We start from the raw sequence: 13,428 nt of genomic DNA, 5'->3' as shown, positions 1-13,428 counted from the left end.
CTCTCTCTCTCTGGCCTCTCTCTGACCTCTCTCTCTCTGACCTCTCTCTGACCTCTCTCTCTCTCTCTGACCTCTCTCTCTCTCTCTCTCTCTCTGACCTCTCTCTCTCTCTCTCTCTCTCTGACCTCTCTCTGACCTGTCTGTCTCTCAGGTGGAGGAGGCTCTGGTCCGGAGGAAGAAGATGGAGTTGTTGCAGCGTTACGCCAGCGAGACTCTTCAGGCTCAGAGTCAGACGGCCAGAACTCTGCTGGGACTGTGACCCGTCTGTCTGTCTGTGACCCGTCTGTCTGTAAATATTGGCCCATTTTTATTCTCGGCCTGTTTCTTAATAAAAGTTGTTCCTCTCAGTTTGTGGTTCTTGTCGTGTTTTCTTGGTTCCACAGGTTGTAAGAGGTTCTTCAGTGGTCAGTTTGTGGTGTGACGGAAGTCAACAGGTGAATGGATCAGAACGGGCCGACAGCGGCAGGTGGAACCTCGCCACCGCTGTGTTTGTCCGTTACATTATTGATTTCACTCCTCCCGGTTTTATATTTAGTTGTTAGTTGCGTCTGTGTTGACAGGAAACTGTCCTCCACGCGTTCACCTCCTCAGCTCGTCTGTCCTCCTCAGGGTTCATCTGCTCTCATGTGGTTTCAATCTGGCAGCTGATTGGTTGATTGGAGGCAGCAGCATTCTGCAGCACGTGATTGGCTGATTAATGACTCAACGCTGCATGTGATGTCATGTGAGGCGCAAACTGCTGTCAGCCGCATTTAATAAGTGTGTGCTTCTCTTTGTGTGTGTGTGTGTGTGTGTGTGTGTTTCTCTTTGTGTGTGTGTGTGTGTGTGTGTGTGTGTGTGTGTGTTTCTCTTTGTGTGTGTGTGTGTGTGTGTGTGTGTGTGTGTGTTTCTCTGTGTGTGTGTGTGTGTGTGTGTGTGTGCGCCGACCCGGGTCGGCCCAGGTGCGCCCGGGTCAGCAGGTGAACCTGTAAACTGAATGAGGAAGTGGCGTCCTCACTGAGTGTTTCCTTTTATTGTTCTGCTGCTGGAGTTAACTCGACTGGTTGAAAAAACAAACGAGTAAAACAACGAAGTGGATTTTTAAAATGTATTCAGCCAATCAGGAGAAGGGCAGAGGGGTGTGGCGTCACAGGGCCAATGAGACGGATTGTAGCAACGTGAAAAATTGATCGTTGTTTTTATTGTCTGACTCAGGACGAGTTCACCCCGACAAAACGTACTTAAACATTTATTTAAACGGAGACGCCTCATCGCCTTTTCAGAACGGTGTGTTTACATACAGGTCACTGCTGATTGGCTAACACCTCTGACACGCCCACCAAACGGGAGATAAACATACCTTAGAGCACGTTCGCATCGTTTCACTGCAGCAAACCTGGCAAAACGTTTTCGAACTGAACACGTCTGTCAGGTGGTGGGAGGGGCTTATCTGAGCAGGTTGTTTCTTGTTTCCTGCACTCTGTGATCAGCTGTTCACACTGTTGTTGTTTTTCAGCTGGTGGTAGTAAAAATCAGCTGACTGTTGGAATCCTGCTGCTGCGTGCTGATTGGCTGCTGAATGCAGTTGTCATGGTGATTCTCAGCGACTGCGTGGCATCATGTGATTCACTGATTGATAAATTAATGAATTAATGTGTCAGACTGACGTCACTGTGAAGCCAAGCAGGGCAGCAGTGATCATGGGGGATAATGAGTGTGTATAGACATTTTAATGTGTTGGAGGCTCCTCCCCCTGATGACATCACTGCTCTGTCAGCATAAAGCAGCAGCCTCGCCTCCGGCAGACAGACGGCGTCATGTGGTGTCGAGGTTTCCTGCAGCAGATGGTCAGATCCACCAGATCCTTCCGATCCACGTCCAGCAGCAGCCGGGTCAGTGTGTGTGTGTGTGTGTGTGTGTGTGTTGGCCTGTGTGTTTTGTGGGGACCTGATTTCACACTACGTTACAGGGACGTTCCTGTCTGTCCTCCTGAGAGACGGTTCAGCTGCTCGTCGTCTTCTTTAAACTTGTTTGACTTTAAGAACAAAGTTCCTTTATTCTAAAGAATGAGGATGGCAGGAAGAATATTGATGAAGAGGACTGCAAGTATTGATGTTCTGTCATTGTTGAGAGTTCTTTAAATAAGAAAACAGATGTTTTGAGTTAATTACTGATACTGTGATTTATAAAATAGGATATTCTACTCCTCCTTGGTTCTGCGTCTTTAAGGCGCTGAAAGTAGATGTTTGAGAGGACATGTGGATGCGCTTCACATTATTAATGTAAACCATGTGTTGGTCCTCGTGTTGTTGGAAAGTCAACTAGAGTAAAGGAAAATAAATTGAAAGTTAAACTGAACAGATTATCTCTGTGGGTGCTTCTTGAAGTGTGAGTGTGTTGTTGGCTCCCCACCTGACTCCAGGTGGCTCCTTAGAAAAGTTTAACCACTTCAGTCATTTAATTTACAACAAAATTCAAGTTAGTTTGTTGCCGCTGATCCCCATGCAGAGTTTGTAATGACTGAAACGCCGTCACGGTCCAACGTGCTCAAAGTCACAATAAGACAACTAGAGACAGGACACCGTCCAACATCCCAGAAAAAGGAAAATGTTTTCAAGATGCTGACCAGAGAATATTGGAGGCTGAAACGTCTTTAATGTCTTCGTCTTGTGACTTCTGTCGGTGTATCTGTGACATCATGACGCATCGATAGACTTGTTTGAGTATTGGTGTTTAGAAGGTCAAAGAGAACTCTCAGGTTTTGGGTTTTCATATAAATTCAGATTTTTTATTAATTTAAAAAGATGTTTGTTTATAGAATAAGCATTGTTATTTTGTATGTGTGTAAAGTTATTGATTGTCCGTCAGACTCCATGTTTTGTTACGGATAGACGTAATTCCTTAATAAACTAAAAGGTTTTACAGGTTTTTAGTAACACTGTGGATGTTTTTGTCCTGAAACGTGTGAAATATCAGATTTAAAGGGTTATTTCAAACATCTCTCTTCCCTGTTATGTTATTTTATTTTATTTATCCAGGTTTGATTTAATAAAAGTGGATTTTCACTCAGCAGAACTTGGAAGACGAGTTCTGAACTATTCAGAGTACTTAATGCAGTAAACTTGTCTGTTTGGGTTGAGACCCACTACATTCAGGTATTAATCATATTGTGTATATATTATTGCAATAATAATTATTATAATCATCTACTTTGAATTCTCTTTGGGCTGTCTCACCCGTCTGTCTCTCACCCGCCTGTCTCACCCGTCTGTCTCACCCGCCTGTCTCATCCGTCTGTCTCTCACCCGCCTGTCTCACCCGTCTGTCTCACCCGCCTGTCTCTCACCTGCCTGTCTCACCCGTCTGTCTCTCACCCGCCTGTCTCACCTGTCTGTCTCGCCCGTCTGTCTCACCCGCCTGTCTCGCTCGCCTGTCTCATTAGGCGGGCATCCTCTTTGATGTGGACGGCGTCCTGCTGCGTGGCGGCTCGGTGATTCCGGCCGCTCGACGTGCTTTCCGGAAGCTTCTGGACCGAAACAACAACTTCTTGTTTCCTGTCGTCTTTGTTACCAACGCAGGAAACTGTCACAGACATCACAAGGCCCAGCAGCTGTCTCACCTGCTCGATGTCCAGGTAGGACAGGCCGCTCAGAGAGACAGACGGGTGTTCTGTGTTCATATCTGCTCCTTTGTTTTCAGGCTAGAACTATGATTTAAAGTGATCGCGTGACCAAAACTCACCTGTCGGTTCTACATGCCAATGAAAACATGAACTTCACGTCTTCCTTCGTACTGGATCGGTGTCCTCTGGGTGATGTTTTCAGTTTAAAGCCATGTGATGCACTTTTATATAAGTTATAATAATCAGCCAGTTTATTTTGAGTATTACAACAGTACAGGTAATGTGTTAGTACACGATAACATGCCAGAATGTCTTTTATTTCCAAGGTGAGATTCAACAGACCCAGATGTTAGACGTTATCAAGAATCAAGCAGAAAAAGAAAATATAGAAAAAACTACAACTAAAAAACAGGGATTATCATAATCCATTCCTAGTCCTGTATTTCTTTGTTTATGGGGCGGCTGTGGCTCAGGAGGTAGAGCGGGTTGGCCGTTAATCGAAAGGTCGGCGGTTCAATCCCTGGCTCCCCCTGGTTGCGTGTCGAAGTGTCCTTGGGCAAGATACTGAACCCCGATTTGCCCCTGCGGCTGTTCCGCCAGTGTATGAATGTATGTGAATGTTAGTTTCCGTTTGAGCACTTAGGCTCAGTGAATGAATGTGTATGACTGGTGAAGATGTAGTGTAAAAGCGCTTTGAGTGGTCGAAAAGACTAGAAAGGCGCTATACAAGTACGGAGCATTTACATTTGCATTTACTTTGTCTCTATCAAGACTTCAAAGTAGTCCACAAGCAGCTACAGACTCTATAAAGATCTTGGGCGGATCCCCTGGTTGAGTACTTCTCAAGCTTTAAATGCACCATCACATCCCCATCACAGCGCCTGTGTGCAGAGGGGGACCTGATGTCCAGTTAAATAAGGTGATAAAAAGGCTATGTGTGTGACTGGGTAACAGAGACCGCCACCGCCAGAGACCTCAGAGACTGCAGGGTCAGGGTTGATTTCATTGTTTCAAACAGAAGAACAGAACCGTACCAATGTTGGACACGACCAGAACTGGAGTTTGATGGCTTCGGGAGCAAGTTGGATCTGGATAAATCCTGGCCAGCTTAATCCTACAGATGGAGCCTGTGCTCAGAATGAAACGGGGACCATAATCAAAGTGAGGCCCTCTCAGTGGGGTTATTAGTGAGGCACTGTTCACTGAGCGCACATACTAAAGAAGCCAAGGACACCAGGTGGGTGGTGTTGTTCCACAAGGACACAGTCTCTTTCATTGATTACGCCTCCTATGACTCCTCAGTCTGGTCATGAGCATACTCTTAGGAATGTGGATTTTATGTCCTGAGATTTTACCAAAGTCAGTAGGAATAGAGATTCTATGGTCATGGTAAAGTATTAGGTCATCTGCATATGGACAGATTGTGGGTTGTGGGGATTGAGGGCTCGGCGGACAGCCTTGTCCCTCTACATATAGAGAAACAAATCTGTTAGTATGGACAGAGGCCTGAGGTGAAGCATAGGTCAGGAACCCTCTCGAGAGAGGTGAAAATATACTCGTACTCAATCCAATCGAATGCCTTGTGGGGATCTAAAGAGAGTAGAACCTCTGCTTTCGGTGGGGTTTCAGGAGAGTACAGAACATTGAACAGCCTGCGCGTGTATTACCAAAAAGCTGCCACCCCCTAACAAAGCAGGTCTGGTCTTTATGCATAACTAACTCCGGTCTACAAGCTGGTCTCAGCAGAGCAGGCTCACAGGCTGAATCACTCACACATCAGAGGGTCTTCCTGAGAAGGATCGTGGCCTCCAAAGCCTCGGCATACACACTCTTTAGACGGGGAGATCATGAAAAACTCATCATCGTCTGGCCCTGCAGGTCTTCATCTGTTAAGTTGCCTGACCAGTTTCAGCTGCTGAGATCCTGCTATCAAGATCTGTCCTTTCTCTTGGTTTAATAGGTTTGACCAGGTTTTGATTTCTTTGATGTAACTGTCGATGGGAACCACCCTGCCTTTCGAATTGTTTGGTGCTAAAGGGGGGCGGTCGGTGTTCAGCGTGACACTTAAGCCAAGTTCACTCTACATGATTTTAAGCCTGATTTGCCGGTTGGCGAGCTCGGCGATCGTCAGGCTGTGATCAGGGGATAAATCAGCAAACGATTGACGGTTGTTATGTGAGAACTATTCAACAACGCATCAAAACAGCTCCCCGACGCATTGCTGACACATCGCCAACGCCAGCCAGATATCTAGCATGCCAAATATCTGGAGGAGTCGGCCGACTCCACATCCAGCCAATGAGAGCAGGCAGCTACTTTCTCACTACTAAACCCTTTTTACTCACCTCCAGCTCTCTCTGTAGCTCAGACCATCCCTGATAAGAGTCGCTGTCAAGGACAAATAAATGACTTTGATTCCTTAATGATATAAACATTTTTAATGTATTTTGTTTTGTTTTGCGTTTCATAGAAGATCATTAGAATTGTTTTGCTATGCTGTGATTGGTTGTCATGTGACCCCTCTCTCTCTTTCTGTAGATCGCCCCGGAGCAGGTGGTTCTTTCCTACAGTCCTTTGGGAATGTTGAGGAGCTTCCATGATAAATGTGTCCTGGTGTCTGGACAGGGACCAGTGGTGGACATCGCCAACACGTATCCTTCACCTTCGCTCATCAGAGCATCAAAACATTGATCATGTTGTTCTGTTGCTAAAACGAATTACTAAATTAAAGGTTCAATGTGTAATATTTCTGAGGATCTATCAACAGAAATGCAATATAAGATCCATAACTATGTTTTCAGTGGTATGTAAAGACCTTACATAATGAACCGTTATGTTTTTATTAACTTAGACTGAGACATTTATATCTGCATAACCGCAGGCACCCCCTACTATAGAGGTCGCTATATTTTGTCGTCATGTTTCTACCATAGCCGACAACGAACAAACAGCGCTAAAGAGCGCGTTTCATCATGACGGCGTTCTTCTTCTACTTGTGTAATTCCAGCAGTGTAGATGCCCATCACTACATTGAATACGTCCGTAGAAGAAGAACAGGAAATAATAATAATAATAATAAACAGCCTCTGTGTAGTCTTCTGGTTTATTAGAGGTAAGAAGAGAAGTGACATTTGGACAAATGAACGAGCACACGTGTTATTTAGCACGAGAGCCGACAGCCTGTGGATCTTTATACCATGAAGCCAAACCGCACAGATACAGACAGCTGATAGCAGAAATAAAGGGTGTGAATTTTCCTAGATGGAAGGCTATAACGTGGGACAGATGTTTTCAAAGCAGAGCTGAAGTTGTCTGTTTTCTGCTGGACAGGTAATTAACTTAAGTTTGTCAGACTTTAGCAATGCAAATGAAAGCTGTTGTTTGATAACTTTAGCTTGAAGCTGGCCATAATTGCCAAGAGTGGTGAGGTGTTTCCCCTGTCAATATGTAGTTACATTAATTTCATGTCGCCTACTTATTTTCCAGCCTGTGGGTTGGCTTCGCCGGTTAGCTTAGAGCATGGAAGCATCAGCCAGCTAAACTTTTACTGCCCTGGAACAAAAATCATGTAAGGTTAGTTGGATTGTTTTATTTTCCAGTGTTGGCTTTGGCTTGTGGTGTAAAATATGTAGTTGGATTAATTTTATGTAGTGACTCTCTCTCCAGAGCTCTGTTTTGGCTTTGTCGGTTACGTTCGTGAGACAATCGGCCGATCACTAATTGGCAATAAAACGGATGCTGGAAGCATCGAAGCACAGATCAGGCAGCTAAACTTTTACTGCGCTGGTAGAAAAAATATGTTGTTGGATTGTAATTTAATGTAGTTCTTCTCCAGCGCTCTGTTATGGCTTTGTTAGGTCGACATAAATGTGTTACCTTCCTGAGACAGATGATGAATATTATTAGTAATGAAACAGTAACAGCAGTGAAGCTCAGATCAGCAGCTAAACTTCACATTTTAATGCCCTGGTGGAAAACATGTATTTCTTTTTACTGCTAATGGTGATATGTAGCAAGACCGTGTGCTTATCAAGTGACCAATAATGAATACTTTCAGAATTTGCATTAAAAAAAACATTTTTTTGGATATTGCTTCCCACTGTGCACACAAATGTGTAATTTGTACTTTCACATGCTAAATGCTCATTAAAAACGTTGCACCGTTTTACCACAAGCTGAAATTATGGCTGTTAGTACTACTTTGTGTTTAAAATTAATGAATTAATGTGTAAAAAGACATTTCGGTAAGATTTGCAGATTGCTTATCTAATTAAGCAAAGCGAGAGGAGCCTTGATTCTCACCTGACTATGCCTTTGTAAAATTATGTGGTTTATAATGGACTGTGGTGCAGAAACAGTGAGGCTCACATTGTCCTGGTATCTGTCAGTTGTCATACTGGATGTACTAGATGTGATAGTGTTTGTCAGTATTTGAAATGATGTTGAGTAAAAACAACTTTCTTTTTACTGACTGAATCAGAATCTTCTTATTAACCAACATGTTTACATATACGGCTCGAAACTCTTCATTTATGGAAAAATAAATAAATGAAGGATGTATCTGGATTGTAATTGTTAAACTCCTTATTTATTTACGTTCTCATTTAATTTAGTTTTACCTTTGCATTTTCCCAGGCTCCCTCACTCTAATAAATATGGGAACATGCAAAGGGAAACAATGAACACATAAATAAAATACATTTTTTAATAAATCAATTAGGGAATTAAATGAGAAGGAAAATAAACAGGGGGACTAAGAAATACAATTAAAAAGAAATATAAATTAACACTGAGAGACCGTTTGAAGTCTTGACCGCGTCGTCAGTTTGGGTTTTCAAAAGGTCGTGAGCATCGAGCAGCTCAGAGAACATTACCCCCTGCTGGACATGGTGGACCACAACAGGAGACCCAAACTACCTGTGAGTGTTGTACCTGTGACAGGTGACCTCAGGGCTCCGTTCTATAAACATATAGAGAGCCCAAGTCACTCGCTTCCCTTTCCAGCCCATGGGACCTTATTTCAGGAAAAATATGGACGGAAGTCAAGGCAAGAGACAACTTGTTTTTATATCCTGTTAGACGTGAACCCTGAGTTACACACATGATGTTGGTAATTTAAAATATAATTTTGCAAGTCAAGAAGGTCGTAGTTTGTCGTAAAACAGTAAAGTTACATATCGTTTTGTGTGAAACCCGTTCAATGAACTACAGCTCTTGTCTCGCACAATATACGTCACCTAAGCTAACGTTCACGGCTTGCTTGCTACTAGCTAGATAACGTAGCTATGTTCGACGCAGAACTATATCTCACCTGATGTGTTTAATTGAACGACTGTCCTTTTATCACATCATCCTCTCATGTAAGTGTTTTGACGTTAGCTTAAGTCATTGACAGAAAAAGTTACGACGGTACATACGTGACTTTTGGGTTTGTGGTCTTTGTAATTGTGTATTTTCACAGTCTTATACCTCAACAGTTTTACATCAAACTGCGACTTTCTTGACTTTTACATGAATAATTTAAATTGACAAACATCATGTGTGTAATTCAGGGCACAGTTCAAACGGTATCAAAATTTGTTGTCCCTTGCCGTTGACTAGCGTACACTATTTTTCCGAAATAAGGTCCCATGGTGGTCCACCGTAAGGGGAGGGACTTAGGCTCTCTATTAGCGCTGTTAGCGTTGTTAGCAACCGAAGCTGATTCAGAATCACAGGAAGTGAAATGTGCTGCCAGCCAATGACAGGAAGGAGGTCTGGATTACAGGACTGTCTGGAGATTCGGTCCATTACTGTTTGATGATGTCAGTTTCGTCTTCTTCATGGAAACGAACACTAACTGCGACCTGTCTCGTGGCGTGGAGGCTCCACCTGCACAAAGAGAGCTTTGTTTCTAATGGTCTTATATGTGATGATGTTGTAAAGATGCAGCAGCTCAGTCATCTCACAGTGTTTCCTCTGTTGCAGTCATCTCCTCTGCAGACTCCTCCCCAAATAGAAGGTAACACGCAACTACACAGGAAATGCACAACAAAACGACACAACACCACACAGCTTTTTTCTCTTTTCTTCTTATCTTTGTGTTCCGTGTTTGTGATGCTTTCACAAACATACGATCACATCCGAGTCCAGACGTTCTTTAACAACAAACCAATGAAAGTTCTTAAGAGGGAAAAACATTATTTGAAGAAGAAGCTATTCTGTATCAGGCCACTCTTGAAGCCTCTCTCAACATATAAATGGGTTTTAAAAGAGGAAACTAAAGATAAATGAAACAGAAGACAGGCAGACGGATCTGTTGACTTCTTCTCACTTCCTGCGTTGGCATAGCGATCATCCTGTTTGGCGAGCCAATCAGATGGGAGACTAACCTGCAGCTGCTGATCGACGTGCTCCTGACCAATGGGAGTCCGGGTTGTGTGTACGACCCTCAGCTGTCGGCCCAGCTGCCGGTCCTCGCCTGCAATATGGACCTGATGTGGATGGCAGAGGCGCCATCACCACGGTAACCAACACACCACAGAAAGTCAGTTCAATACACCCGTCCAAATATAAGCTGAGTTCACTGAAGCAGTAAAAGGGTTTTACTGTGATCCCCAATCTCCCTCCAGGCAGGACGATGGTATGTGGTCATGTTGATCAGTTCTGATCCTGCTGTGTTGCCGTAGGTTTGGTCACGGGATGTTCCTGCTGTGTCTGGAGTCTGTCTACAGGAAGCTGACGGGTCAAGAGCTTCAGTACCAGGCGCTACTGGGAAAACCCAGTCTGCTAACATACCAGTACGCCGAGCACCTGCTGAGTCTGCAGAACCACAACCACAAGCTAACCACCATCTATGCTGTCGGGTAACCAAACTGTCCATAACACCTTCTACGCTGTTGAGTAACCAAACTGTACACAACACCTTCTATGCTGTAGAGTAATCAAACTGTCCAGAACGCCTTCTATGCTGTAGAGTAATCAAACTGTCCAGAACGCCTTCTATACTGTCGGGTAACCATACTGTCCACAACATCGTCTATGCTGTCGGGTAATCAAACTGTCCACAACATCGTCTATGCTGTCGGGTAATCAAACTGTCCACAACACCGTCTATGCTGTCGGGTAACCAAAAAGTCCATAACACCTTCTACCAAACTGTCCACAACACCTTCTAAGCTGTTGCGTAACCATACTGTCCACAACACCGTCTATGCTGTCGGGTAATAAAACTGTCCACAACACCGTCTATGCTGTCGCTTAACCATACTGTCCACAACATCTTCTACGCTGTCGCTTAACCATACTGTCCACAACATCTTCTACGCTGTCGCTTAACCATACTGTCTACAACGCCTTCTATGCTGTCCGGTAACCACTACTGTCTACTGTCTTCTTCTTCTTGCCTAGGGACAACCTGATGACAGATATATATGGTGCTAACCTGTACAACCGGTACCTTACTCAGCAGCACGCCGCCATGACAAGCACTACTAAGCTTGTTGCCCATGGAACAGGGAGTCAGGTGACGATGGCGGTGCCGGAGGAGGAGCTAATCTCTGCTGCTGCAGCACAGTGTCGCTCCATATTGGTAAAGACAGACCACAGTTTAAAGAATTGAAAGGATATTTATTACAACTCTTATTTATATAGTTTTATCCATCACGGTACATTTGTCATTTCACAACATTGGGTTGCATAAGGAGTTTGTAGTTCCCTTTATGGTGCTCACAAAGAGCAAACATTATATAAAAAAATATAAAATGTTACACAGAAATAAAACTGTTGTACATGTTGCAGTGCTCAGGATGAATTTAGGAGCCTCAGAGTCTAACACAGTAATACTAACATTGTACTCACCAATCTTATCTAACATCTGTCTACATTGTGACGTCACTTTGGATAAAAGCGTCCAAATGAGTAAATGTAAATGACATCACAGTGGCATCATTAGTGATGAGTTGATGAGTCGGGACCACAGACTATAGAGGCAACTAGTATAAAAGAAATGGACGTAGTCATCGTGACGTCACCCGTTGGTTTGTGGACTGCCGTTTCGAAGCCAAGATATTTGGACGAGATGGTGGAGCTAACGGCCATGTGTGGAGCTAGCTAGCTTGCTTATCTACAGTAGGTGCACCTGTAATTTACGTTTACTGCCATTTTACCAGGACTGATAACTTTGTCTAGTTAACAGCAGTCTTAAAACTAAAGAAAGTGAACAGCTGACTCCTAATAAGCTTTTTCAACAGCGCTGGTTAAATTTACACAGTGCCGTGGGTACGAGTCGGCTCTAGCCTGATTGACAGGTCACAGTGGTAACGACTTGTCAATCATAGATAATCCCACTCTGAAGCATACTCTGCTTTATGGTCTATTTTAAAATAAATGGGACCATAATTTACTAAATGAACATCATCTTGTATTGAAGGAGATATGAAACTTGAGACCGTAAACTCATTAGGAAAATGTTTACTGAGGGAATCAGCTGAGAAGTAGCCTAATTTTGCCATTATTTCTAATGGAGCCGGACTTCTTTTTGCAACCAGAAGAGTCGCCCCCTGCCGGCTGTTTAACAGAATGCAGGTTTCAGGGACTTACTGTTTGCATCAGATCGCTGACTGGAAGCTTCCCGCTTGGTCGGGACGGGGGTTGATGCGTCAGGATGGGGTTGATGAGTCGGGACGGGGGTTAATGGGTCGGGATGGGTTGATGGGTCGGGGCGGGCGTTGATGAGTCGGGATGGGGGTTAATGGGTTGGGACAGGGTTGATGCGCCGGGATGGGGGTTAATGCGTCGGGACAGGGTTGATGCGTCGGGATGGGGGTTGATGCGTAGGGACGGGGGTTGATGCGTCGGGACGGGGGTTGATGCGTCGGGACGGGGGTTGATGCGTAGGGACGGGGGTTGATGAGTCGGGACGGGGGTTGATGCGTCGGGACGGGGTTGAGGTGTCGGGACGAGTTTGAGGTGTCGGGACGGGGGTTGATGCGTCGGGACGGGGGTTGATGAGTCGGGGCGAGTTTGAGGTGTCGGGACGGGGGTTGATGAGTCAGGACGGGGTTGATGCGTCGGGAAGTTTTCAGCCACATCTCATGGTCTTCCTCAATTTACTGTAGATACAACATATAACCAATGACGATGCAGGATAGTATCATAGTGTAAAACTTTTGTATTAAACTAAAGATTTGTTAATTTAATTAATTATGGCAGAAGGTGAATTTCCAGCTGTAGTGTGCTGCTTCGAGACCCTCCGTCCTAATAAAGTCACTAACACAGAGTTGTCCACCCGTCCTCAGGTGTGCACAGGTGTCTATAACCCTCACTCCCCGTTGCCTAGCGACCAAAGTGGCACATTCATGGAGACGGTGTTCCACGGTCACAGAGACTTGGTTCTGGATCCAGACCTGGTGGAGCCGAGTCATGTGGTGGAGGACGTGGAGGCCGCCGTCGACGTGCTGCTTCAGCAGGAGAGCGCCGTCACCTCTGACACCTGACCTCTTGACCTCTGACCCTCACATAGACACTACATGAGTTTGTTTGGGAGACTCTCGATGGACTGCTAGGACCTGCAGGGTCACGTGACCAACGGAGACAGCTGAAGGCTTAAATTTGCTAATTTCCTGTAGCGTTGTTAGCTACCTGTACCATTAGCTGGTAATCAGAGAAGAAGAAGAAAACACACCTGTAGAACATTAGTGAAACTCTGTTTAGCATAAAGAATACACAGTCGCAGGAAAAAAAATGTGAACCCTTTGGAATCACCTGGATTTCTGCATAAATGGTCATAAAATGTGATCTGATCTTCATCTAAGTCACAACAACAGACAAACACAGTCTGCTTGAAC

At 44.5% G+C, this 13,428-nt stretch overlaps 3 protein-coding genes across 9 annotated transcripts in view; 2 read left to right on the top strand and 1 right to left on the bottom strand.

Annotated features, from left to right (window-relative positions):
• The window catches only part of isy1 (ISY1 splicing factor homolog), a 7,733-nt gene extending 7,386 nt beyond the window's left edge, over window positions 1–347 (top strand). Inside the window, exon 12 of the mRNA XM_046075434.1 lies at window positions 254–347. The gene's annotated coding sequence lies outside the window, so the exon portion shown is untranslated. The remainder of the gene's footprint in view (window positions 1–253) is intronic.
• Window positions 1–1,855, bottom strand: part of LOC123986959 (pyruvate dehydrogenase [acetyl-transferring]-phosphatase 1, mitochondrial-like) — a 19,523-nt gene extending 17,668 nt beyond the window's left edge. For 4 of the 6 annotated variants that reach the window (XM_046075422.1, XM_046075424.1, XM_046075425.1 and 1 more), the window contains exon 1: window positions 1,340–1,845. The gene's annotated coding sequence lies outside the window, so the exon portion shown is untranslated. Of the gene's footprint in view, window positions 1–1,339 lie in introns of all 6 variants that reach the window. The other 2 variants (XM_046075423.1, XR_006829026.1) reach the window with 2 other exon arrangements.
• Window positions 1,139–13,416, top strand: LOC123986963 (haloacid dehalogenase-like hydrolase domain-containing 5). 2 transcript variants are annotated; one of them, XM_046075432.1, is made up of 9 exons: window positions 1,139–1,871; window positions 3,422–3,613; window positions 6,140–6,252; window positions 8,427–8,520; window positions 9,569–9,602; window positions 9,932–10,106; window positions 10,270–10,446; window positions 10,991–11,171; window positions 12,880–13,416. In XM_046075432.1, exons 1-9 carry the CDS (start codon window positions 1,797–1,799, stop codon window positions 13,075–13,077), a joined length of 1,239 nt encoding a protein of 412 aa, XP_045931388.1. In that variant the 5' UTR covers window positions 1,139–1,796; the 3' UTR covers window positions 13,078–13,416. The 2 variants fall into 2 exon arrangements, with proteins under 2 accessions (XP_045931388.1, XP_045931389.1); XM_046075433.1 differs by lacking the exon at window positions 3,422–3,613.
• The last annotated feature ends 12 nt before the right edge of the window (window positions 13,417–13,428 follow it).

The sequence above is a fragment of the Micropterus dolomieu genome, linkage group LG18 (assembly GCF_021292245.1).
Source record: "Micropterus dolomieu isolate WLL.071019.BEF.003 ecotype Adirondacks linkage group LG18, ASM2129224v1, whole genome shotgun sequence".
NCBI classification, from domain to species: Eukaryota; Metazoa; Chordata; class Actinopteri; order Centrarchiformes; family Centrarchidae; genus Micropterus; species Micropterus dolomieu.
This window is presented reverse-complemented; position numbering and strand designations above follow the sequence as displayed.

What these genes read in the sequence shown, in the direction of transcription:
- LOC123986963 (XM_046075432.1), top strand. Translation starts at nt 1,797, where the DNA reads ATGTGGTGTCGAGGTTTCCTGCAGCAGATGGTCAGATCCACCAGATCC. An exon ending in CCACGTCCAGCAGCAGCCGG is followed by an intron (nt 1,872 to 3,421) that starts GTCAGTGTGTGT and finishes CTGTCTCATTAG; the next exon opens with GCGGGCATCCTCTTTGATGT. An exon ending in GACTCCTCCCCAAATAGAAG is followed by an intron (nt 9,603 to 9,931) that starts GTAACACGCAAC and finishes GCGTTGGCATAG; the next exon opens with CGATCATCCTGTTTGGCGAG.